The 26414-nt window shown below is 39.4% G+C and overlaps 1 protein-coding gene across 1 annotated transcript in view; it reads left to right on the top strand.

The window, feature by feature from the left end:
* The window catches only part of LOC122792885 (extracellular matrix protein 2-like), a 698737-nt gene that overhangs the window by 429077 nt on the left and 243246 nt on the right, over positions 1-26414 (top strand). The window contains exon 6 of the mRNA XM_044060447.1: positions 3317-3449. Within this exon, the coding sequence (XP_043916382.1) occupies positions 3317-3449 (133 nt within the window). The remainder of the gene's footprint in view (positions 1-3316; positions 3450-26414) is intronic.

Raw genomic sequence — 26414 nt, 5'->3', positions numbered from 1 at the left:
AACACAGAAGGCTTTATAAGAGATCTGGGAACACAGGTTGACAACAACCTCTCTTTTGACCACCACATTTCCAGTGGCACATCTCATTACTAAGGGTTTTGCATCCAGGAAGAAAGAGGTCATTGTCTCCCTCTACTCTTCCCTCATTAGGCCAGTCATCGAGTACAATGCCCCATTTGCCATGTACCTCACTAGACACCTGCAACAACTGGAGAGGCCACAAAAGTACCTCACAAAGAGGATCCAAGGCCTTAAATACTTGTCCTATATGAACAGACTAAAAAAACTCCAACTATTCTTTGCCTCATATTGCCTACTTAGAGGTGATCTCTGCTTGACTTACAAAGCCATGTCTGACCCAGCTCATTTAAAAATACTACATCTAAAGAAATCCCAATCCCTCCACACCACACGCTCTAGAGACCTCAACCTCATTACCACAATCAACAGAATGTGCTGGAAGGACAGGTTCATAACCCAGAGACTGCCCATGCTATGGAATAGACTTCCCATACATGTCAAACAGAGCATCTCACTGGCCATCTTCAAGAGGAATCTTGATGAGTGGATGGGAAATGGAAAATTCACCCCAGGGATCACTCCAGTAGCTCTACTCGACAGAGGCACTGGGAACTATGGTCGGGTAGTATGATGCCAGGGTAATCCTATGGGCTAGGCATGTAAAGGTTTAAGGGCCATTAGCCTAGTACACACCTATGAACCTATAAGTAAATGAAGATGGGGAGTAAGACGGTATAAGGAATGAAAAGGTACTTGTTCATCTTTAGAGACATACTGTTTACTAGTTTTGAACAAGAACAGAGTCAGATTTTAGCTAGGAAGTCTTTCAGTGTGGTTTTGAAGATGGGAGGGAGGGTATAGACCTGATGGATACATGTAAGGAGTTCTAGGCCTTAGAAACCTTGTACAAGAACAGACAGTGCCTAGCAGATTTGCTAGGTTTGTAGACAGACAGGAGTTTTAGGTCACTAGATTGCAATGACTGACTTGGAACATAGTTGTATAGAATGTTTTTTAGTGCTGGACAGGCAGATAGTTGCTGGATAATTTTATAGGTGATAAGAAGCTGTGTATATGTTAGCTGATGTGGCAGTTCTAACCAGTTTAGGCCTTTCACTGCTATACAGTGGTGGGTTCTGAAAGGTGTATGTTCTGCAAATTTAGCAACTTTATTATAGCACTGTTCAAGTTTCAATTTTTGTGAAGCTTGGAGGTTAGTAAGGATGAAAGTGCCATAAAGAAGTGTGGGAAAGAGATAAGTGGTAGCAAGTGTAGTTTTAGTTGCATTGGAGAGAAAGTTTTTGACTCTGTAAAGCACCCCTAGTTTTTGATGAGTTTTTCTTATGCAATTTTGTATATGCAGGTCTAATGTAAGATTATCATTCACTATCGCCCCTAATGAGAAGTGCCGTCAATGGTTATATTATCAAGAGAAAGGACTTTACATTTTTTTTCATGAGAGAGGTATTTGGGGGAAAAAAGTAGTAGTTTGGTCTTTTCTGTGTTGAGCATGAATTGTGAGTTACAAAGCCATGTTTCAGTGGATATTACAGATTCCTGAGTAATTTTTGGAGGTGTACCACATTGTCAGATGTTCAAACGAGAGTGGGATCCTCTGTGTATTGCATTAGGATGGCCTTGTGTGTGGAAGTATAGAGGGTGTTGGTGAAAATGGTAAAGAGGAGGGGACTAAGGATAGAGCCTTGTGGTACACCAGTGGTGACTGAGAGGTAAGGAGAGAGTGTGGAGTGCCATTTTACTGACTGATACCTATTGGACAGGTAGCTTTTAAACCACAAAAGTGTGGGCTGAGATAGAACTAATGAGGACATTTGAAATAGAAGTTTGCTGTGATAAAGTGTGCCAAATGCTTTAGACAAGTCTAGAATTAAGGAAGGGACTAGTTTGCCATTAGCAGTGCTAGTACTATGGGTGGATAGAAGCCATGTTGTGTAGGAGATAGGAGTTCTTCCTGCAGGCGATAGCCTAGCAATTGTTTTTGAATATATTTTTCAATTATTTTGGTGAGAGGAGATAAGATTGTTATAGGTCTAAAGTTATTAATATCCATTGACTTTCCTCTTTTGTGTAGAGGGATTATGTGTAACTTTTTCCAGAGAGAGGGAACGGCGGATTCTTGGATTGACCTATTTATACAGATTGAGAAAAGACAGACAATGCTGTTGGCTGCTGTTTTTAGGTATTCACTCAGAAGGTCATCAGCTGAAGATGAGCATGGTTTAAGTTTGTTTAAGAATAGTTTTATATAGGATATGAGCACAGGTTTGAAGGTGAAAGTGGGTGTGGTGATATGTGGCTGTTAGGCAAGGTTAGAATTAGATGTTCAGAAATACTTGGTTAAAGATGCTATACTATCTATAAAAAAAAGAGTTGAACTGTATTGCAGTTTCGAGTGGTGAGTTATGGGGAGAGGGGTTTGGGTTGATTTTTCATCCGGGATGTACAATTTCTTTAAAGGATATCCAACATTTTTAGGGTTGTGTTTAGTATTATTCTGAAAGTTATTATAGTATAGCTTTTTGTCTTCATTTATTTCATCTTTAGTCTGATTGCAAAGCATTCTAAAGTTTTCAAGTTATTGAGGTGTTTTATATTTTTGCAGTTCTTCCCATGCCTTTTCTCTATCCTGCATTAGCATTCTACTGTTTTTAGATATCCAAATTGCATTATTTGTTTTCAGCTTCTTTCTTATAGGAAGTGCAAGGCTACTTAGGATATTTAGAAAAGTTGTACTGAATTCAATTACAGCATCATCTAAGGGGAGGATTTTTAGGAAGTTCCAGTTAATAGATAATAATATAGTAATGAATATTTCTAGGTTAAACTTGGAAAGGTTATGTGTTGTTTTATAAATATGCTGTTTAACTGGATATGTGAAATGTCCAGTCATATTGATTGGGAGATGATCATTGGTCAAGCAGATTAGTTAATGGAAAGGACTCCAAAGATCAGGAATGGAGCTTGGAGACCACACTAATAATCTGAATGGTGTCTGTTTACCTAGACTGTTGCAATTAACAGAGCCACAGAGTGTTTTCTACATTTGAAATCATTGTGTTTATTTAAACAAACTAACACACCAGTATAGTTAACAAAAACATGGCTTTACAAAGAGCTTAAATTAGGCTAGGTGTTTAGGGTTTGATGGTCTGGTCTACAGATGTCTCTGGTCCATGCAGTTCTACTTTAAACTTACAACTCAAGTAATCTTGTGAAAAAATGTAAAATTGCAGAAAATTGATCTGATTTTTTTTGTTTTTTCTTCCCTTCTCAGAATCTGACAAATCTGAAGCGACTGAATCTAGATGGGAATCGCTTTACTGCAGTTCCACTGCTGCCGCCTTTATTGCTGGAGCTAAAGATGAATGATAACAGTCTTCAGGTACTTCAGCCGTACACTTTCAAAGGTCAGTTTACATCATGGGGTGGAGCTCATTTAACTTTTCGGTGAACATGCAGGTAAATCTGCAGGTGTCCCTGCTACTAAAGGAAATGTTCATACTCTCAGTAATACAGAGTTTCATTTGGTTGAAAAGAATAATAAAGGTATGTAGTACATGGTTATCCTGCATCCTGTTGAGTGTAGTTCATGTGAGCAGCTTTATTACAATTTCTTTTCAACACAATTCATTAAAACTGCATTGACTTACCCTGTAAAAACTGGGGGTGCACTATACTAAAGCTATTACTTTTCCCCACTGTGGTGCAGCTGTAGAGTTAGTATGTACATGTAAGGGAATGTGGGGGTTAAGCCCCCTACACAAGGGAACAGGGGGTCTTGAATATATCAACCATACAACTACTCATTTTTTGAAGTTCACAGCACAAGTCCATGACACCAAAATTGCATATTTAGATATGCTGCTGATACAAGACATGAAAAACCACTGCTTTATATCAAGAATATATAGAAAGGAAACACATTCCAAGAGTTTTCTCCACTTTTCCAGTAGACACCCCATGGCACAGAAAAAAGCGGTGGTCAAAGACCAATTCATCCAGACAGCACTAATGGTGTCTGATGATTTTGACTTTTGGGATGAGTGTGAACTCTTGAAGAACATGTTCATAAAATGTGGCTATCCAAGTGGGTTTATTAGTAATATCATGATGGAAGTAATCAACAAGTGGAAAACCAAGCATTCTGTTGCTATTTTGAACAATCCTAACCATAATGAAGGAGTAAGTAGAGCTGGTAATGAAAAGGAATATAATAATTCACTTATTATGACATTCTCGGATGATAGTCCTTCCATTATGCATATTATCAAGAATGACTGGTTTATAATTACTCAGGGATGTGGAATTCAGGGTCTGATACCTACCTCCCAAAAACTCACCTTCCCAAAGAATACTAATTTTAAAGCTTTATTGGAGAGAAGAACAAGAATAGAAAATAAAACTAATGGGATGTTTAAATGAGGACATTGTACTTACTGCACATTCATCATTCTAATTCAGGAATGTAACGTGAATAGTTAAATTTTAAAGATAAAGGGATGCTACAATTGCAACTCTACTAAAGTAGTTTATTGTGGGTTATGTGCTGTTTGTTCCAGTTTTTATATCGGGAAGACAGACAGAAGGCTTTGTGATAGAGTATATGAACATCTTTATGATATTAAGATGTCCAAATTGACTAATGCTTTAACAAAACATATCCATCCATCCATGAAAACCCAGAACACAACTCCCATTTCTTTGTGATCGATCAAATACAATCAAGTTTGAAAAATGGACCTTGGAACCTATACTTGGAGAAATTGGAACTACATTGGCAATTGCGTCTTAATGCTACAACACCACCAAGACTTAATGAATCTGTGTCTATTTCCTGCCTACTTAAATTGAAGGATCTGGAGAGATAGTGATGACAAAATATCCAGGTGGTGTGTGATCAACCAATGATTTCATTCTATTTAGGGGCATTTCCATCATATGAACAAAATTTACCGTTTCAATGGCTTATGTAAAGGGGTTTGGCTGGAGTTTGACTCCATCTGAGGAAGTTTTCAAATCTGAAGATGAAAGCGCTCATCATTCAATACTGTCTTGGTACTTTTTGATTCTTTGAGGATTGTTTTGGATACCATACCATCTTCTTTCCACATGGTATTTATGATAGAATGCTAGTGGGCTGTTGGTGGTGTGACTGTGGTCTATTTTGGTATCAGGTATGAAATGAATAAATTCAGGACTACTAGAAATTCTATGAGAGCATGATTTTAACACTTTATGGACTTATAATACTAGCGGACTGTTTCTAAGTGTATTATTTATCCCTTTGTGGAATTAAACTGCTCGTTTCACTTTTATTTATCCCCTTGGTGGACCTGTTGTTGTTTTTACATAGTTTGTTTCTTGCCTTCCACTGTTATTATTAGTGCTACACAGCATTACTGAAAGGAGTGATAAGAAATTAAGAAGCCTGAAAAAGTTATTTAACAAAAGTCTTGCAAGTCCACATTGGTCCAATTAAATTGTTTGGTCGCTGCTGAAATGCTGAAGGGAGCCCTTTGCTTGTACTGTACCCTTATTTCAATAAGGCATCAAGGAGGCTGTTGACAAAAAAAAAAGCAAACCATATGAAAATGGGGACCAAATAATGACAGCAATAGGAAACTGGCTGACTGACTTGCATCCAAGTGTGGTCATTAAAAAGAAATTGTCAGAAGAGGAAATAACATTAAATAGTGTTATGTCATAAGGTTCTTTATCTGTGTTTGCTCACCATATTTCTATCAAATATCTCACTGGACAAAGGAAATATGTTAAGCTTGTAAAACTCAAGGTAGCAAAACTAATGCAATGGTAACTTTTGAAGATGAAATGTGCAGTGAAACCATGTTTGTCTTGTTTGGAGGGTAGATGTTTGGAAAATGGGAGTTAGCACAAAAATTGAAAGCTTATGTTTTGTATACATTGGCGGAGCAAATCTTGGGACTGTCAGGAGGAAAGAAGAAGAAGAAGAAATGAATCTTGTAATCACAATCATTCTACATTGTATCAGTTTTTGTTTTTTGACATAAATGTGCTTTTCAGTGAGATTCCGCAGTATTGAGCCCAGTCCAATGAATGAGTCTGAATTTGCAGTGATTTTTGTCTTACCCTTTGGTTGTGCAACTTTGGAACAGGTCATCTTAATTAAGGAGGAGCAGGGAGCTTCCCATGCATAGATGGAGTGGAGGACTTTTCACACAGTTTACTTAGGGTGCAGATTTGATCATATTTTGTGGAAAAAGCTTAGTATGTTAGCATTTACAGAAAAGTAATTTGCAGACACATACTATAGTCCATTGAATCACGCATTGTTAAATATTATTGATGAAGACCACCATAATTCTGGTGTTCTTGTTTTGAGGAATGGAATCATAGAAACTCTGGTCACAGACACACTGTTTAAAGCATTGCTAAGGCTAGATCAGGAGATCTGTGACACAGCCATACATGGAAAAGAAGATTAAGGTTTGAAAAAGAAAACAGATAATGCTAAGTTATCAACATTGGTGAAGCGAGTGGAGGAGCTGATGTATGATGACACTCAGAAGACAAGCCAAATATATATATATATATATATATATATATATATATATATATATATATATATATATATATATATATATATAGAGATAGATATATATAGATAGATATATCTCAAGGAATAGTGAAAGGTCATTTGGATACAATGAATTGATGGGGGATGGTAAGTGGGGCTCACAGAGGATAACCACAAAGAAGCATAAAGACCAGTTGGTCAGTGACTTTTAACTTTGGCCAAACATGTATTAATTGAATGAGGCCATCCCAACATATAGTAACCTCACAATTGACTACATTAAGTCTGGTGTTGTACAGAAGGCAAAGCCCCCTGGAAGTTGTGTGTGTGGCTGGCTGATCTCCCACATATTTTTAAATAGTCAGTTATGTTTTCTCTCTTTTTTAATTTCTCAACATTTTTGGGGTTTCTAATACCATGATGGGAATGAACCCCTTTCCTAAGACAAAGTATGATTAAAGTTCATGAAATTAGTATTGTTTCATTCTTTGATGTCAGCCAAAAGTGCTCTTTGCAGCACCCACAATGTGCCCAGTAATGACTCCTTTTGTAATCTGTATGGAGTTACATGTATTGGTAGCATATATAAATATGATTGTAGACTCTTTTTTTTATAAGACCCATTGCTACTATTGGAACTATCTGGGTATCTTTCTTCCACAGTGCTCTTGTTTCTGCTTGCAAATCCTGATATTTTATAACTTTGTGTCTCTCTGTACATAGGACACTGTAGTCACTGGGTGAGCGATTTCAATGATCAATGCTACTTTTGTCTTCTTTTCTTGGACCCCTATATCCTGTTTTCTAGCATCTATCTTTTGAACTTTTGGTAATGGATGATCCCATGTGATGTAGACTTCATCATTTTCTATGATGCTGTGTGGATCATGTTTCCAGTGTTTTTCAGCCACTTTAATACCATAATGTTTGCACAATCCCCAGTGTAACAGTCTTGCCACATTATTATGCCTTTCAGTATATAGTCCTTCTGCCATTAGCATGTCACAGCCAGCAATGAGGTGTGCAACTGTTTCCAATTCTGTTTTGCAAAACCTACATTTGTCTGTTTCTCCCACATGTTCAATGGACTTTGTATACCAATGTGCACGTAGCCCACTGTCTTGTGTTGCCAATATTAACCTTTCATCTCTTGGTTTGAATTTGCCTCTCCTTAACCATTCCTGCATTCATTGTTGGTCAACATGAGGTTCTTCCAGAAGTTTTCTATACTTGCAACTATATTTATACATTTTTCACATTTCTTGCCTTCTCATCTGGTCCTTCACCGTATATTCTTTCTTTTGTTTTTTGGCACATTCAGCTGCTGCCTGATTTTTATCTACTTCTGGTTTGATTTCCGTTCCTGCTTGACACCAATGTGCTTCTGCTCAATTAAGCAGATAAGTCATTTTAGATTTATTCTCCTCATTTCAAAACTTTCACTATGTTTCAGTCTTGTGACTTCAGCAGATATGTGTGGAGTTCCACACGTGCAGATATAAACATGTAATCAATTTGAAGGAGGCTCATCCCTCCTTCGGAATGGGGAATATATAATCTTGGTATGCATTGATTTTTATAAATCATTTGGTAAGCATGAAGCATCCTTCTTGTTTTCCTATCTAGTCTATCCAACACATTTTGGGACCAGTCAGTCACTCCAAAACTGTAAGTTAGGACAGGAAGAGCAAATTGGTTTATAGCTTGGATTTTGTTCCTAGATGTCAGTGCTGTTTTCAAGATTAATTTAAGTTTTCTGAAATATTCCTTACTAAGTTTTATTCGCATTTGTTCATGTTTTATTGTTGATCCTTCATCAGTTCCCAAATATTTATACATTCCTTCTTGCTCAAGTTCTTTTATATCACATTCTTGTCCCAAACTGATGTTTTCCTGGTGGTGTGTTTTTCCTGCTTTAAAGGTTGCTTTTGCACACTTATCAAGACCAAGTGACATTTTTATATCATCTGAAAAAGTTTTGACAACTTGCAGTTGTACTTTCAGTTCCTCATCTGATGAGTTATACAGTTTTAAAACATCAGCAAAGAGAAGATGAGAAGTCTTTACACGTTGTTTTTTAGGAGTCAAATTATAGCCATGGCCTAAGTTGTTAAGTAGACAGGTTAATGGGTTAAGGGCAAGGCAGAATAGCAGCGGTGACAAAGAGTCACCCTGGAATATCCCCCTTTGAATTTTTATCCCTGGGATAATAATTTGTTCTTTATCATGGCTTAATTGCAAAGTGGTCTGCCTGTAGGATGTATCGTATACATTTTTAAGCACTCTTTTATCCATTAATTTGGGATTCTATCAAATGCTTTGTTTGTAGTCAATCCATGCCATACTTAGATTATTCCCCTTTTTACAGTTCTCCACTATGACTTTATTAAGCAACAAATGATCCTTTGTTCCATATGACTTTCTTTTATTGCCCTTTTGTTCTACTGCCATAAGTGAGTTTTCTTCTAAATGACTATAAACACTGTTGGCATCAATTCCCATGTATAGTTTATATGTCGTCGGAAGGCAAGTTATTGGTCTATAATTTTTAGGGTAGCTTGCAGGTTCACTCTTAAGTAAGAGCATTGCTTTTCCTGTTATTAGCAAGGTTGGTGTCTGTTCAGGGTGTGCATATAAATAGTTCTTACTCATGGCTAAATCTTTGTGTAAAGATGTTAATACTTTTAGCCAAAAGTTAGGTACTGCATCTGGGGCTGCGGTTTTCCAATTAGAGACTTTTCTTAAATTTCTTTCAATCTCTTTGGCTGTTACTTCATATCCTGTACCTTTAAACTTCTTAGTCTTTCTTTAACTTCTTTTATCCATTTAGCATCTTTGTTATGTTCCACAGGATCTTCATAGATATGTCTCCAAAATGTATCTATTTTATTTCTTCTTTTTTGGAGGTCTTTCCTGTTCCTTTTACCTTGTTTCCCAATTCTCTATAAAATATTTTTGGGTCATCAATAAATTGCTTATTTTGTACTTTTTCTTTATATTTATCTTAGTATCTTCTAAGTTTTTCCACCTGTGCTGAAACTTTTAGTTTATTTGCGATAGTGCATGATAGATCGTGGTCTGTTCTAATACTGCGCATTGTTTTTATCACATCTATATTCTTAATATTTTTGTTGATCTGTCCCTCTTCTGCAGTCTTCTAACAGACTTCTTGTCTTAACTGCTTTATAGTTTTCTCTATTCGATATTTCCATGATGTTATTCGATTTCTCCCCTTTATTTCCATCGCTATCCTGTGTTCTTGTGGTAGAACTTTATCAGTTATTAATTTAGCTGCACAATACTATATCCTGTTTACTTCTATTATATCGCATGGATCTCTATGAACAGTCCTAATTACTGTGATCATTTGTTTTATCAGACTACTGACTTTTTGGGTTTTATTAACCTTCTGCAGTCTATTTCTTTCATTGATCTTGATATATCTGTCTATGTCTATTAAATCAAGCAACATTTCTCTTATCTCATTTTCTTCCATACTGAGGGCACATCCTTGTTTTCCATTTCCTGCGGGCCATTCTATAGAAAGTTCTATAGCATCTTCGTGTGGCACATTCTCATTAATTTCATCCTGTGCCATCCGTTGCTCTGTCATATGGGAACTCACTGGCCTATCACTACTCAACATTGACTGCACCAGAGTTTCCACAGTTTCCTGTTCCTTCCCTTGCTGTCTTTGTGAGAAACATGTTCATAGGTTCATAGGTAGGTACTAGGCTATCGGCCCTATGGCGCATACAAGCCTAACCAAAAAAATGTACCCTGGCTTTCGCCACCTAAGAAAATTATTTTCCTGTGCCCCTGTCAAGCAGAGCCACAGAAGTGATCCCTGGGGTGAATTTCCCATTTCCCATCCAATCATCAAGATTTTTCTTGAAGAGTGCTAATGAGGAGCTCTGTTTGACATAGATAGGTAGTCTGTTCCAGAGTATGGGAAGTCTCTGGGACAGGAATCTATCACTCCAGCATGTTCTGTTTATTGTGATGACAAGGTTTAGGTCTGTAGAGTGTGTAGCTCGGAGGGATTGGGATTTCTTTAAGTGGAGCATGTCCAACAGCTTTGGGTTTGACATAGCTTTGTATGTTAGGCAGAGATCGCCCCTGAGTAAGCGATATGTGATGGGAGTAAAGCTGTAGTTTTTTGAGACGGTCTGCGTAGGGCATCTGTTTGAGGCCAGTAATCCTCTTTCTGAGGTATTTTTGCAGCCTTTCCAGTTTTTGTAGATGTCTTGTGAGGTACATACCAAAAGGGGCATTGTACTCTATAATGGGTCTAATGAGTGATGAGTAGAGGGGAACAATTACCTCTTTTTTCTTGGATAAGAAACCTTTTGTGATGAGGTGTGCCACATAGAAGGATTTCCTGACCACTGTGGCGATGTGATTATCAAAGGAGAGACTACTGTCCACCTGTGTCCCAAGGTCTCTTATCACATTTTTAGCATTAAGTAGACTACCGGCTATGTGGTAGTTCATGGCTACAGAGTTTTTACCAAAGGGGATGACAATACACTTTTTGGCATTGAGCTTCATTTTTTTTTTTTGAGGATTTTTTCAAACTTCTACTTTGCAACTGAGGTGAAGCTGAAAACTAAAGCCAGAGAAGGGGAGAAGCAAGACAGAGAAGGACAGAAATGTATCAGAGTATCATGTTCAAAAATAATGCTGTAGAATGAACTTAAAATGCAGCTTCACTGAGAAGGTATTGGGAACCTAGAATTAACTATCTGGTTTACTGTTATTGTGAAAGGCAATAAAGAGATTTAAGGAATGTGAAACAGAGAAAATAAAGGAGTGAGGTAAGGGCAGAGGGGCTACCACCCAGAGGCAGGCTAGAACAGTCAGCCAGACTCAGTAGACCACCAATCTCCTTCTCTTGGTATCCTTGTCTATTTGTGTGCTCACTTGTAATGGTGCTTAAAGTGTGGCATGAAGAAAAGAAAGGTAGAGGTAGGAATGCTATATACAAGTGATTTAGAGGAAACAAAGTGGTTTAAGAGCAGTTGGGCCATGAAGGCACAAACTAAAGAAAGAACAGCATGTGTAATAATGGGGAAAGATAGGTAAGGCAAATAATTATTTATTAACCAGGCTAGTCCAACAGGACCAGTGGACTTTTTTTCAGGGGAGATCTGAGGTGGTATTTAAACAGTGTACAAGATTTCATCTTGGGCATTCTTCCATTTTTTTCAACAAGCACCATGGGATTATTAATATGCACATGAGATATCAACAAATCATACAGATGGGATCATTGGATGCAGTGCTTCCTATTCCTTATGGTCCATTATACTATCTGTATTGTAAAATGAATCCAAGCACCTGAGATCAAGTTAGAGCTTATAACCTTCTGATCTCTCTTACATCATAGGTGGCTGCGCTGCTTAGCCACTGACTAAAAAAATGTTAAAGTACTAGTAGGCTTAGTGGGTGCTGAATAGAAATGGTAAGAAAAAATGCATTCAGAATAGATTGACATGGTCAGAGGTGGACAAAGAAATGGCCCTCATAAATAAATAGATCAGGTCCATTGATGAGAGAGTAGCTGACATTAGTTCACACTAGGAAGAGAGAGGGTTTTAAAGGGATGGCTCACTAATATGAACATGTATAAATTAATCCATCCAGATATACTGGGATTTTAGGATACCAAAAGAGCTCCAAAAGGTCCTGGCAGAGCCTCTGACTTGTCTGCTTAAAAACTGATTAGAAATGAAATGGCGTTGGTTATTCAGGGCTAGTAGAGACAGCTACTGCTTCATATCACAGAAACATACAAGTGAGGAAATGGTTATATTTTCTATAGTCAGACTGACAAAAACTACAACATATAGAAATATAAGACTTGTCAGCAGATACATCACGTGTATAAAAAGATTGTAGGATATGTGGGCATGGCAATTCCAAGCTGGTAATGGTGGGCATCATGGGCATGTGTGCAGAAGTATGGACATGCAGTAGGAGGTCGTGAGAGGCCTCTGCAGCAACATGGATGTTCATATCAGCCTCACAGAGGTTTAGGACCATTACAGATACCCTCATTGCCAGACTGTGACTGAGGGCACAAAACACTCATATGCATAATGCTTGATGCATTTTCTCAAGGATTCTAGACAAAGTCAAAAATAATTGGGAGGGGGACAAAGACCCCAAATCAGGGACAATTGTCAAGTATTAGTTAGTCATTTAAAAAAATAAAAGAACAGGGCTCAGTGGTGGGACTGCTCTTGTTTGCTGCTAACTGACCTACAGACTAAAAACTACAACTTATGACTTGCCAAGTTTACAGATGACTGCAAACTGGCAGCCATTGCTAAACTTCCCTCTAACACAAAAGCCCTCCAGCAGGAGCTTACAGTTATAAATGCCTGATGTATTGAAAATGATATTAAATTAAAAAATGTCACATTCAGCAGACAAACCATCCCCTAGGATAAAGCATTGACAATACCCCTCTTAAAATGAAAATATAGTTAGAGACCTGGGAATCTGGTTTGATAATACTCTCTCCTTTCACTCGGCACAGCTGATTGCTAAGGGAATATCATACAAAGATAAAATACATGAAAACACACACACACACACACACACACACACACACACACACACACACACACACACACACACACACACACACACACACACACACACACACACTACCTCACGATTGTCCCTGATTTTGCCTCATATTTTTGTCCTATCATTCCTAATTTTGTCCCCAGTTTAGTGCAAAGCTCAAAGTTATAATACTGAGAACCATTTTCCTACAGAGAAAAGGGAGGCCACAAATGGAATAATTACAATAGGTAAAGTAAACAAGTACATAATAAATTTCATTTGTACTAGTCATTCTTTATAAAGAACAGTGCAAGCATTACGGAATTAGTTTATAGTCATTCAATGAACAGTATATATCATGCTTTTTTTTAGTCTATAAACCACAAGGGGTTGAGAAGGTTATCCTTCATGTTTTCATGAACATATCTACCACATTTGTATTGGGGAGAAACCAGCCCCAGACTGACTGTGGTCTCTGTGTGCTCTTAAGGGAAATTGCACCTTAGTGTGTGTGTGTACATGTCATCCTCCCTTTGTGTACATCCCCCACTGTTGCCAGTGATGTGGACTGAGGCTCCTTGATTACTGGGCCAGTGCTGGGGCATCACATATTAATTTGTTGGCAGTGGTGGAATATCCACATATTAGGATTCAGTAGTGTGGATATTGAATTCCTGTAGCCTGTAAACAGTGGTCACTGAAAAAGGTGTTTGTACTCTCAATCAGCCACACAGTGAACATTCAGAGTTTCATACCACAATAGTTTTATTTATTTATTTTTTTTGCTAGCTTAGTTAGTCAGTGAGATCAGGCAAGGATGTCAGCAGACGTGTATGGCAAGCTGACAAAGAGCCAGTTGTCTGAGATGTGCGAAGACAAAGGACTGGTGCATGCTAACCTGACTAAAGCAGAGATGATTGCAGCCCTAGTCACAGCTGCATCACAGACCAGCAACAAGGAGGACAATCAGACTGGTCTTGGAGATGTACAACTCTCAGAAAAAGGACAGGTCAATCTTTCCACAGAGCACTTAAAAATCTGTCTGGAGTTAAAGAGACTTGAACTGAAGGCCAAATGTTTGGAAATAGAAGCAGCAAAGGGACTGAGACATCTGGAGGCTGAGGAAAATGAGAAACTGTGAACAGTGGAAGCTGAGGAGAATGAGAGGCAGAGGCAACATAAGAAGGAGATGCTGACTCTTTGCCAGGGTCATGGAGGTAATGGGGAAGGGAGTAACAGACCCCCAGAAGTGACACAGGTCAGTAAATTTCTTCTACAATTTACAGAGTGTGATAATTTTTAGAGTTTTATGTATATGTTTGAAAGGGTATGTAAACAGTATAATGTTGACCAAGGGCTCTGGGTACGGTTCCTGACCCCCTTACTCCATGGTAAAGCTGTAACTTCTATTACTAAATTGTCTGATACTGATTGATTAAATTACAATACTGTTAAAATTGTTTTAGAGTGTTTTAAGTTAACACCTGAAGCTTATAGAAAAAAGTTTAGTGAGCATAGACACAATGTGAATGTGTGGGTGAATATATTGCTGAGTTAAGCACTTATTTTCGTAGGTGGGTGAGTGGGTATCAGGTCACCACTTTTGAAGGGCTGGCAGACCTTTTGGTGAGGGAACAAGCCCTTAGCACTCTGTCTGAGAACATGAGAATCTGGTTAGCAGATAGGCAATGCAATACTGCAGATGAATTGGGGAAGAAGGGAGACCTATACCTAGCAAGTAGGGCATCACTTCACAGGAAAGTGATACCCAGTGCTACTGATGGGTCTAAGAGAACCTATGGTGGGCAGTCTAAACCACCCCAACAGAGTCTGGCAGTAGCAGGAGAAGCCACTAGTCCAGGTACACATCCAGGACCAAGGGTTAAATGTTTTAAATGCAATCAGTGGGGCCATGTAGCATATAGATGTCCATGGAGGCAAGGTGGGGAACAAATGGTGGGAGAACTAGTAAGTGAGAATGACAGAATAATAGCAGTAAGCTGTCTGGAGACAACAAGGGTACCAAACTACCACAAGAGGTTATATCCTGTCTTAGTAAATAGGAAACAGGCCACTGCTAAGAGAGACACTGCCTCTGACCTAACCATTGTAAAGCCTGCAGTGGTTAAAGAGGAGCACTACTTGCTTGGTCAGCCTACTCCAGTCAGAGCATTAGGGGGACCCCATTCCAAATACCTTTGCTTAGGGTTCATTTTGATTGAGAGGGTGGAAAAGGAAGCCAGCAAGTAGGTGTGTTTGAGGATATCCCTGCAGATGTCCTGATAGGGAATTATTTTGATAATGCAGTACATTTTGTACATGCAGTTACACACAGTCAGGCTTGGAGACAGGTATGTGGCTCTGGTAGCCTGGGGGGACCCAGACAGACTGCAGACTTGAAGCCAGGGCTGGTGTGGCGGTTACTTCAAAGAGGGAGCTACCCTGTAGCAGCGAGACTGAAAGTGAGCCACATCTGCTTGTGGGTACTGATGTCCCCTTGGACAGAGTGACTACAAGGGCAGAGGTGAGTAGTAGTATCCATGCTGACAGTAAGGCACCACTGTTAGAGGATACCAGACTTCCTGTGGAAGGGAAGCTGGGAAGGGTTACAAAGAGAGAGTTAAGACAGGCTCAGCTCTCAGACCCTACATTACAAGACCTGAGGGAGGTAGCTAGTGAGGCACCTGATTCTCAAGGGAAGGAGGAATCTGTATACTGGGACAAAGGGTCACTGTATAGAGAGTGGATCCCTGAGGGAGGGTTAGATGGTGGGAGTATATCCCAGAGCCTACCATCTGGCACTTCTAGCCATAGCCCATGACATTCCCTTTGCATAAAGCATACAAAGAGACGTATTATCCAGAACTGTTATTGGCCTTGGACTTCCAGAGATGTAACAGAGTACTGCAAGACCTGTGAGCAGTGCCAAAAGGTAGGTAAGACAGAAGACAAGGTAAAAGTTCCTTTGATGCCTTTGTCTGTGATTGAGGAGTCATTTAAGAGGGTAGCTATGGATATTGTGGGGCCTCTGAGTACCCCAAGTTCCACAGAGAAGAAGTATGTCCTAGTGGTAGTAGATTATGCTACTAGATACCATAAAGTGGTGGCTCTGTCCTCCATTGAGGCAGAAAAGGTGGCATATATGTTGTTAGAGATTTTCAGCAGGGGAGGTTTCCCAAAAGAAATACTGACTGATAGAGGTGACAATTTTACGTCAGACCTGATGGCTTGTCTGTGGGAGAGCTGTGGGGTGAAGCACCTAAAGACAACCCCCTACCATCCCCAGACTAATAGTCTGGTTATGAGGTTAAACTCTACACTCAAGACCATGCTATGGGCATTTGCAGACCAGTTTAAGAGGGAGTGGGACAAATATTTGCCCCATATATATTTTTTGCTTACAGAAAGGTGCTCCAGGAATGCACAGGTTTTTCACCATTTGAGTTGCTGTATGGGCATAGGGTGAAAGGACCTCTAGATTTGATTCATGATGAGTGGGAGGGTGAGTGTGAATACCACAAGGAGTCTTTTGTGGCATATGACCTAAACCTCAGGACAAGGCTCAGGGAGCTTATGGGCTTGGGCCAGGAGAACCTGGCAGAAGTCCAACAGCAGAAAAAAGTCTGGTATGACAGGAATGCTTGAGCTATAGAGTATGCTGTAGGGCAGCAAGTAATGGTTCTCATTCCTGTCAGACACAACAAGCTGCAGGCAGCTTGGGAGGGACCCTTCAAAGTGGTAAGGAAGGTCAGTGATGTTAACTACATGGTAGAACTGCTAGGCAGGAGGCATGGGCACAAACTATACCTTGTTATCATGATGAAACCTTACCATGATAGGGAGGCTCTGGTGCTAATTATTTGCAGGAAGAGACAGGGGGAGTCTGAGTGGGATCTATGGCTACAGGGAGCTAGCCAGCAAAGTCCCAAATTACTATGGTGGAGCCTAGGGTTGCAGGCATATGATGGGACAGTGCAGCACTGTACTGGGGTCAAAAATGCCAAGGCAGCTGGAATCTCAAGACAGGATATAGGGTAGTGTTTACCCAGACATGCTCACCCTCTCAAGCAGTGTTTCTCAAGGGTCACTTGAAAAACTAGCTTGAGTCTTCAGGGTGGGGGGGGTGAGAAATGTAACAAAAAGATCTACTGCCACACCAGCTATCTGGAGTTTTATAAATAATTATATGCCATTTGGCATATATGCCAGAATCTACTCCAACCCTATCGCATCACCAGACCACTAAGATCCAGCAACAAAAATCACCTATCACTAAAGCTAATAGCTCTGCTGGTGAAGCATTATTCTCTTGCACCATAGCCAAATTATGGAACTCCCTCCCACCCACAATTACCTCCGTACCATCATTCACCCACTTCAAAACGTTACTAAAAGCACACCTAAAAACATGCTGGCTATGCCCTTGCAACTCCCACTCTAATATCACCCACCCCATCCAACCACTACCTTTCTTTCCACTCCACTAACTACCTTGATTATAACAAGCTCAGATGCTCATAAGCCTAGTACTTATACAGCAGGAACTTCTTATTTTAACATTTGTTAATGTCTGTTATGTACTTCACAGATAAAGATTCTAGTTGTCTACTGATGTACTATGTTCTTCATCTGTAAATATGTTGTAAGTAATTGCTATGTAAATTGTTAATCGATATGTAATCCAATGTAACTACTGTCTGTTTATTTTAACTGTGGAGCTTTTCTCCCCAGGCCTCCACTGAAAATGGACCTATGTCCAGCTGGACACTCCCGGTCAACAAATATAAATAAACAAATAAATAAAATAAATAAACATTTGTGAATATTAATATGATTTATATAGAAGTATGATAGAGGAAGATACTGCCAGCACATCTGTCTTGAATTTTGTAAATGGTTATGTGTCATTTATGAATGTCAACATGATTCATATGCTTGTGTTACAAATGTATTAGAGCTGTATGTTATGTGTACATCAAAATTGCTGGTACAGAAGTGTGTGTGAAAAGGGTTTGTACAGTACTGAGCTTAAAGATGTATCCACAGTGTACCCTACTGGAAAAGAACAGAAATGTATATAAACTATTGTAACTGTGTACATGTATATGTTTTAACAGTGGGAACTGGCACATAGAAGGTTAACTTGCAAAACTTCAGAAAAAAAATAATTGAAATTAAATTGTTTTATAACCACATAATAAAAAAGATGGTTTCAAAGGAGCAAGGATATGGGATGCCTAAAACTAGGGAGCCTTCTGCATTGTCTTGCAAGTATGTTATTGTTTTATGTCTTCTTGTATCTGAGGGATATGTATTTTTCACAGGGATATGCTAAATGATGGCAGTTTCTAGCAATGGGGGCTTTCACCTGGGATAGTCAGATGACATGAAGTGATGTCATGCTGCAAGTATCCCAGCAGTAATATCTGAAATATTAATTTAAGAACTGTCTGAGAGAGAGGCTGTGCATTTTGTATTTTGTCTTTGACCTGACATCAGCTGGAAAACCCACTCACCACATTTGTCTTGCCTTGTTGTGAGTAAGTAAGTCTAGGGTACAGTCATTTCTCTTAGATACAGTTAGGAATATAGTGAAGATAGCTTAGATGTTTTCGTTATTTATTTGAGACTGTCCTACAATCCTGTTTTAAATATTTCCTGTGATTTTGAACTCTGAAGTAACTGTGATTGTCTACTAGTGTATTTTCTTGTTCTTTTATTATTTATTATTAAATATATTTAAACCTCTCAGTTGTGGCTGGTCTGTCTAGACATATTTTAAGCTCTTAGAGTACTTGCATATTTATTTGGTGGCACTGTATGGGCCACTCTTAATAGCCTTGCTCTGGGTCAAACTACCATTTGGATTAATAGTAACATTACACAGTAAGACTGGACACCCTTTGCTAAGGGCCTTAAAGTAGCTGATAAGGAGTGGCTGGTGGCAGTCTGAACTACCATATAGTCTGGGCAAAAGAGGGCATAGCTAGTAAACCTGTGCCAGCCTTTCCCAGGTGTGTGTGTGTAAATCAAACCTCAAAGAGTGTGTGTGTGTGTGTGTGTGTGTGTGTGTGTGTGTGTGTGTGTGTGTGTGTATGTGTATGTTAGCTACTTGGGCAGGGACATAAAGCTCTAGTTGGACAGAGAGCATGCTGGAGGTCTTGACTTGGCGCTCAGCTGAGATCTCAACTCTATAGCTGTGCCAGTGGGGAGTCTAATTGGGGATCTGGAGAAAGGGGGAGAAACCAGGCCTGAACTGACTGTGGTCTGTGTGTGCTCTTAAGGGAAATTACACTTGATGCAGAGAGCTGCATCTTGAAATACTGTGTGTATATCTGTCATCCTCCCAGTGAACATCCCCCCACTGTTGCCAGGGATGAGGATTGATGCTCATTGACTACTGGTCCATTGGAGGTTTGTCACAGGCTCATAGGATAATAATAATAATAATAATAATAATTATAATAAAAATACCCATTTGTTAATAAGGCAGTCCCACTGGATGCACAGTCCTTTTTCAGGGGAGACCTGCAAGCAATGTCTATGGGCTGAGCAAATCAAATAATGTACCACAGGAAATAAAGCTTACAGATTTTACCAACTGGCTGACATAAGATCTTAGGAAATACAAGGCAGTTGAGTTGAGTCTTCTGACCATTTGAGGTCTTGCCATTATCCACCCTCAGACTGGTCCTCCTCTCTCTCAAGGAGGGTCAGGCTAGTCCAGTCAGGGGTGAATCTGTCAACACGCATCGAATCATTAAGTTCCCATGTGACAGAGGATAATGTATCGCACTGCTTAATTTGCAGTGGAAGTTGATTTCAGCGGTGGGGGAAGTGCTCTGTAATGGACCTTTCTTTCCATGCTGGTTTACTTATCTCCTCATGAAGACAGATCACTTATTCTGGCATTTGTGGGACTATTCAGTTTGTGATAATACAGAAGATCCAGGACCACTGGGTTTCTTATGGCTCAGAAGGAAGACATGATCTCCACCTCAGGAGTCTGTAAGATACTGAATAAAGAGGCAGTGTTTCCAGTCATTTCAGTTAGCTTAGGGTTTTTATACCAGTGACCGTCTTAATTAGGAATGCCTGGCTTTTTCCTAGTTGTTTGATACCTAGTGAAGTAGATCCCAAATGGTGCATTGTATTCAGTAACTGATCTCAACATTGTTGACATTAACCTCTTCAGATCTAGAAGATATTTCACTGGTTATTGATCAGCTACACTAAGTGGAACTTTCTGACTATAGTCATTATGTAATGATCAGTAGAGAGGAAATTATGACCCAAGTACCAAGGTCTCTAACAACATTCTCATTCTGGAGTGGGATGTCATCTATGTCATATGCTAGGAGGCGTGATCATATATCAAATGTAACAATGTTACATTTTTACCATTTAATTTAAGCCTGTTAGCACAGCAGGTGTTAACAAGTAGAAGTTTCTGTTGCGGGGCTTGAGTAACACAGGGTGACTTGACAAAAACTCCTAGTTTGCAGTCACCCACAGACTTAGTTAACCAGAGGTCTTAGTTTGTGGTCTGGGGGTTGGAAAAGTATTTCTGAAACAAAAAAGTTCTCAGCATAAAGCCCTAAAAGTCACCATTTGTTTCCTTCATGCTTTTTGATTAAGCACCTGCTCCCTGCACTGTATAACTTCTATCTTTTTTCATTTTGCTATCCATCTTACTTCATAGAGATCTATTTGTAATGCACTGAACTTACTAACTAAGCTAGCCTGAAGTATAGTGTTAAAAAAAAATAGCCAAGTTAAGATATGCCTTGTGTATAGCATGGCTGCTGTTTACAACTTGCGTTATTCTTTCAAAGAAGTTAAGTCCTTTTATTAGTCAAGATCTACCCTTGAAAAAGTTGAACTGTTGCAGGTCTAGCTTGATGAGATTCTCAATGTCATATTTAATCAGGTCACTTATGATTTACTCCAAGACTTTGTATAGAGATGCCACAGGCTGATGGGGTTGCAATTCCTGCAGTCAGTGGTGGGGGCCACCTTTATGTAGTGGCATCACCACGGCTATGTCCCAAACATCAGCGACTATGTCAGTGGCTAACATGATGTTAAATAGTTTAAAGAGTTGCTCCACCAGGGCATGCTTGGTACTCTTTATTAAGCAGCCAAGTATATTATCAAGTCCCATGGAGGAAGCATTTTCCGCCTTTAAGAGCACCATAATCACAAGATCTTTGGTGATGATGTGGATCTATTAGCTTCAAGGATAAGCAGGTAGTTAATAGTTGTCTCTGGGGTAAAGCAAATAGTCATTCCCTCAGGATTTTATTCTTTTCTTTCTCTGTCACTGCTGTTAGGCTAAGAGACCTATAGGCCATTGGATTTTTTGTGCCTCACCCCCTGCATGTGAGTACCACACCTGCCATCTTCTAGGCATAAGAACGTATGCAGTAGATATTGGTCTGTTGCAAACCTTGAAGGGATAGGCCAGCCAGCTAGTCAGACTCTTGAGTTGCCTGTGAGGCAGTCCAGCTGCTCCTGAACTTTATCATTCATTAGGGAAGCATTTTCCTTCTACATCTCCTCCTTAAGTAACCTGCCATCTGCTCTCCTCACTCTTCTCCAGCTCCCCTCACAGCATACCGTGATTCTCTTACTTCACTTTGTAAAGACTGGAGCAGAGTTTTCATTCAATACCTCTGTTTTTTTTCTAGTCCTCCGTGTTGCATGCTCTTCCCATGCGTTCCTAGCCCAGCCAAGCCTGTTCCTCTTTTCCTTCTTTCACTTATAAAGAAACCTTTAAAGAAACCTTTGCTCCACATCTTGACCTCTTCTGCCAACTTCCTAACAGCTAATCCCATTGGTATTCTCATCTTCTTTGTAGCTGTTATGCTCACCTCCTTGTACTGTGTCCCTTCATCGCCTTTCCCCTCCATTTCACCATTTATAGGCTCTGTCTTTGCCCTAATTTTTAGCTTCACCTATGCCTGTAGTCACATTTGTTTTCTCCATTTTTTGACTGTTCCACAGACCCTTCTGTATAGTCTGAGTACTGCATGTCTGAACCTTCCAATAAATTTACTCCCTCAGTTTGTCTTCTGTTTTCAATTCAGATTTTATCCTGTCCATCAGCTTATCATAATCCACTACCCTAAAATCCCACAACATCACCTTAATCACTGTGTTCTTACTCTTACTGCTATGATCACTGTTGTCTAGTGATGTCTTTACCTCAGCATCCTTGACCCACTACACTGGTTAGTGCCACGTCTGGAATTGTATCCTTTCTGATATAGTCCCATACCACTTTTCTGTATGTCTCATGGACCAAAACATCAGTCATCTCTCACTCCCTCACACTGTTGGAGCTTGGAATTTCCTACTCTGTTCTTGGGAGATGTAGATCCTCCAGGACTATAACAGTCTTTCTCCTACCCCACTCATTTTGTTTGACCTACATTTTCTTGTACTCCTCCCTTAACAGGTTTAGGTGCCAATATACTGTATTAGGCTATCAACATTTCCCCTTCCACTACCTCACCTGTCAAGGTGCTTTCAATAAATTTCTGTCTCTTACCTATTTTCCCTCTTGATGAGATTATAATCCTCCCTGACCTCACATTTCCTTCTCTTTTATGCAGATTCTTAGTGCACCTCCATAACTGAACAGCCTATAATGAGGCAGATCCATGCCCTGTCCCCCTCTTATCATTAGCCAATATTTATGTGATACCAGCAATTCTCATCCTCCCCTTCCACATCACTGCCTGCACATTCTCCATCTTCCTACCCAGACTCCTTGCACTGCATATTACTCAACCATGCTCTGACCTACCCTTGTTTCTATCTTTCCTCTGATAAAATCAGTATTGCTTTCCCCTTCCTTTTTCTACTTCCTGAACACTTTATTGTTCCTCTATTTCTGACATCCTCCCCCCATATTCCATCTTAGATTAAATTTACAGTTATTGAGATGTACCTTTCCAGCCCAACTTTGAGCATTACTCTTCCTTCTTGGTTAAGATTGAGACTATCCCTGCCACTGAGCTGGCAGTGAAGCCAATTCCATAGGACCTACCACACATTTTACAGGACACAGCATTCTGGAAATTATATACAGATTCCAAGAAAGCATTCAAACCAGCACATTCAAAGTAAGAACAGCATAATATTTTATGTATGTGCAGTAAATGGAAAAACAGTAAAGTGCCTCTGTGCTGCTCTGGTTTCCAAGGACAACTCATGCAGTTTTACTGTATTCCCAACAAACACGAGCTACCCTGATATCATGTCATAGCTTAGTAATAATGCAAAAAGATATATTGTGCTTTCTGTTTACAGACTTATAGTTTCTTAATATACTATGTTTTAGTTTCATTAAAGGTGGCATTCTGTTTATCAGATTTGTCCAGTGTTAATATCCTGTGTGCCAGCTTCAGTAACGTGCCTAATTTTAAGAAATGAAGTAAGAGCTCACCCAAACCACCACCACATACAATATAGCCAATATGGAGTCAGCAGCAGTGTGGCTCAAAAGATGGCTTCAGTGATTAGTGATGTCCACTCTAACTAAGCTCAGTTGAGAATTATTAAGCAGTACACAACACAGACCAACAATCAGATACTATATACCTCACCTAGAGCTATTAGTAGTAAAGTGAAAAATAATCCTCACGATGTGAAATTACGAGGTGTGACTCTCACCATAAAACATTACGAATGCTTACTGTTAGTATGGAACAAAGGTGGTTCTTAATGAGAAAATGAAAATATCCTTTAAAATCTTGAATGACTGAAACATAGAGATTACACTATACTTTAATATTCTCACTATAACAGAAAAGGTGAGCAGTACAAGTTTCAGTGTATGAATTAAGAAAGCATATACTTTTTGTGGCAAATAGAGGGTTCTGAGTTGAGAAAATGAGGGGCTTTGCCACTATTACAGAGCATCTGAAAGTACAAGTTTTTCTGTACTGTATATTTCTCTAGCAATTTCCGTGCAAAAAAAACTGAGTTGTAAATATAAGAACTTTTCTGCTAATATGGCCACAGAAGTCATAACCTTCCCTGTGTCCATGCTAATTAATAGGTCCATAGCAGAAAGATATGTCCCATCGCTGTGGAAAAATCCTACATTATACCACTGCACAAAGGTGGCACATGTACAGAGTTTAATAACTACAGACCGACAGAGATTCTCTTACCCCTCTCCAAAATATTAGAGAAATGCATCAATATGCAGCTGATGCAATGTTGTTGTGTCTTTCGGCTTTTCCCAGTTAGGGGTCGCCACAGCGGAACTCCGGTCCGCTAATGATTGGCAGTAGATTTTTATGTGCCGAGTTGCCGGCCCTGATGCACAACCTTCAATGAAGGTATGCCCATTCATGCAGGTCTCCACACAGAAGATGCTCTAGCTGAGAATCGAACAGGACAACGTCTTACTGTGAGGCGACAATGCTACCGCAGCACCACCACCATAACTAAACTCAAATAACCTGCTCTCAGATACACAACATGTATTTAGGCCCCAGCACAGCACCACTACTGCTCTACTACATTTTTAACAATGAAATAAACAAACATAGAAACAGTGGTCTGCTTGTGTGCACCATGTTCTTAGACTTGTCAAAGGCATTTGATACTGTCTCGCACCAACAACTGCTCATTCAACTCTCCTCAATAGGACTTTCACAAAACTCCTTGTCATGGTTACCTGGCTACCTATCTGGAAGGCAACAAGCTATTAAATGGCAAAAAATTTACTCATCTTTTCAACAAGTTATTATAGGTGTCCCTCAGGGCTCTATCCTGGGGCCCCTCCTATTTAATAAATTTATTAATAACCTCCAAACCTCCACTTACCATGCAGTTTAGTTCAGTACGCAGTTGACTCAGCATTAATATGTACAGCCTCAACAATAAATAAGCTGCACGACATAACCCTTTCTCTTCTGTAGAAAACCATCTCAAAGAATCAAACCTCTTACTCAACCCCAAGACAAATCAGTTAATGTGTTTTGCCTCAAAAGTTTGCCAAAATCAAAAGCAATCTTTCACTATAAAGTCAGCAAATAATACTGTCATTGACACTGTAACTCACAGTAAACTTCTAGGTGTTATAATAGAGGACAGTCTCAAGTATGACCAGTATATACTGCACACCATTAAAGCCACATCAGAAACTAGGATCTCTTTATAGGATCAATGGATTCCTTATAGATACAGCAAGACAAACTCTAGCCACCACCTTCTTATTGCCAACTCTCTTATATACCGCTCTAATCCTAACAAACTTAAACAATACTCAAAGAAAGAAACTCGCCTCCTGCTACAACAAATTAGCTACATTTTCCCTCACAGGACACTCCATTTTCATAGGTTCATAGGTAGGTACTAGGCTATTGGCCCTAGGGCCCTTATAAGCCTAGCCAAATGGTACCCTGGCTTTTGCCACCCAAGAAAATTATTTTCCTGTGCCCCTGTCATGCACAGCCACAGAAGTGATCCCCGCTTCATAGCTTAAAGAAATTAAACTGGCTTGAACTGCACAACTACCTAACATATTCACAACTAAATACAGCATACAAACTCATTCATCATCTAGAAAAATGTCCTGCACTAAAAAATGTATTACTGCCCTACTGTCCAGAAAGGGACTCAGTTCTAGTAACAAATTCTTAATACTCACAAATAAATTAAATAATGTTGCAGGAGACTTGTTCTACTCCCAATATGTTGCTAAACTCTGGAATAGTATCCCCACACAAATCAAACCCTTAGACAAACTCATTAGTTTTAAACCAATGCTTAAACAACATCTTTACCAATCCTGGTCCTGCACATGCTCATCACAGGTTAAGACTTTCTTCTCACCATACAATAGTCTTCAAATACTCTACTTAAACAGAATACTCTCAACCTCTCACTGAAATGACAAAACAATTTTTATACATAACCCCTGTCTGTATAATCCACTAAGTTGTATGTGGGCTTTGTGTTTAGTAATGTCTATCTCTGTAAAATCTTATAATGTATAAATGTAACTACTGTATGTGTACAAATGTAAATAGAAATGTAACTACTCTGTGTTTAACTGGAACTAAGTATTATACAATGTAAACAAATGGTGCTTTTCAACGCGGGGCCTCCCCTGAAAATGGGTATTACCAGTCAGACTTTCCTGGTAAACAAAGATAAATAAATATTAAACGAGTGTGTGTGTTTTGAAGAGGTTGAATTCTGCACAACACAATATTCT

This window comes from Protopterus annectens, chromosome 1.part0, assembly GCF_019279795.1.
Source record: "Protopterus annectens isolate FY-2018-M chromosome 1.part0, PAN1.0, whole genome shotgun sequence".
NCBI classification, from domain to species: domain Eukaryota; kingdom Metazoa; phylum Chordata; order Ceratodontiformes; family Protopteridae; genus Protopterus; species Protopterus annectens.
This window is presented reverse-complemented; position numbering and strand designations above follow the sequence as displayed.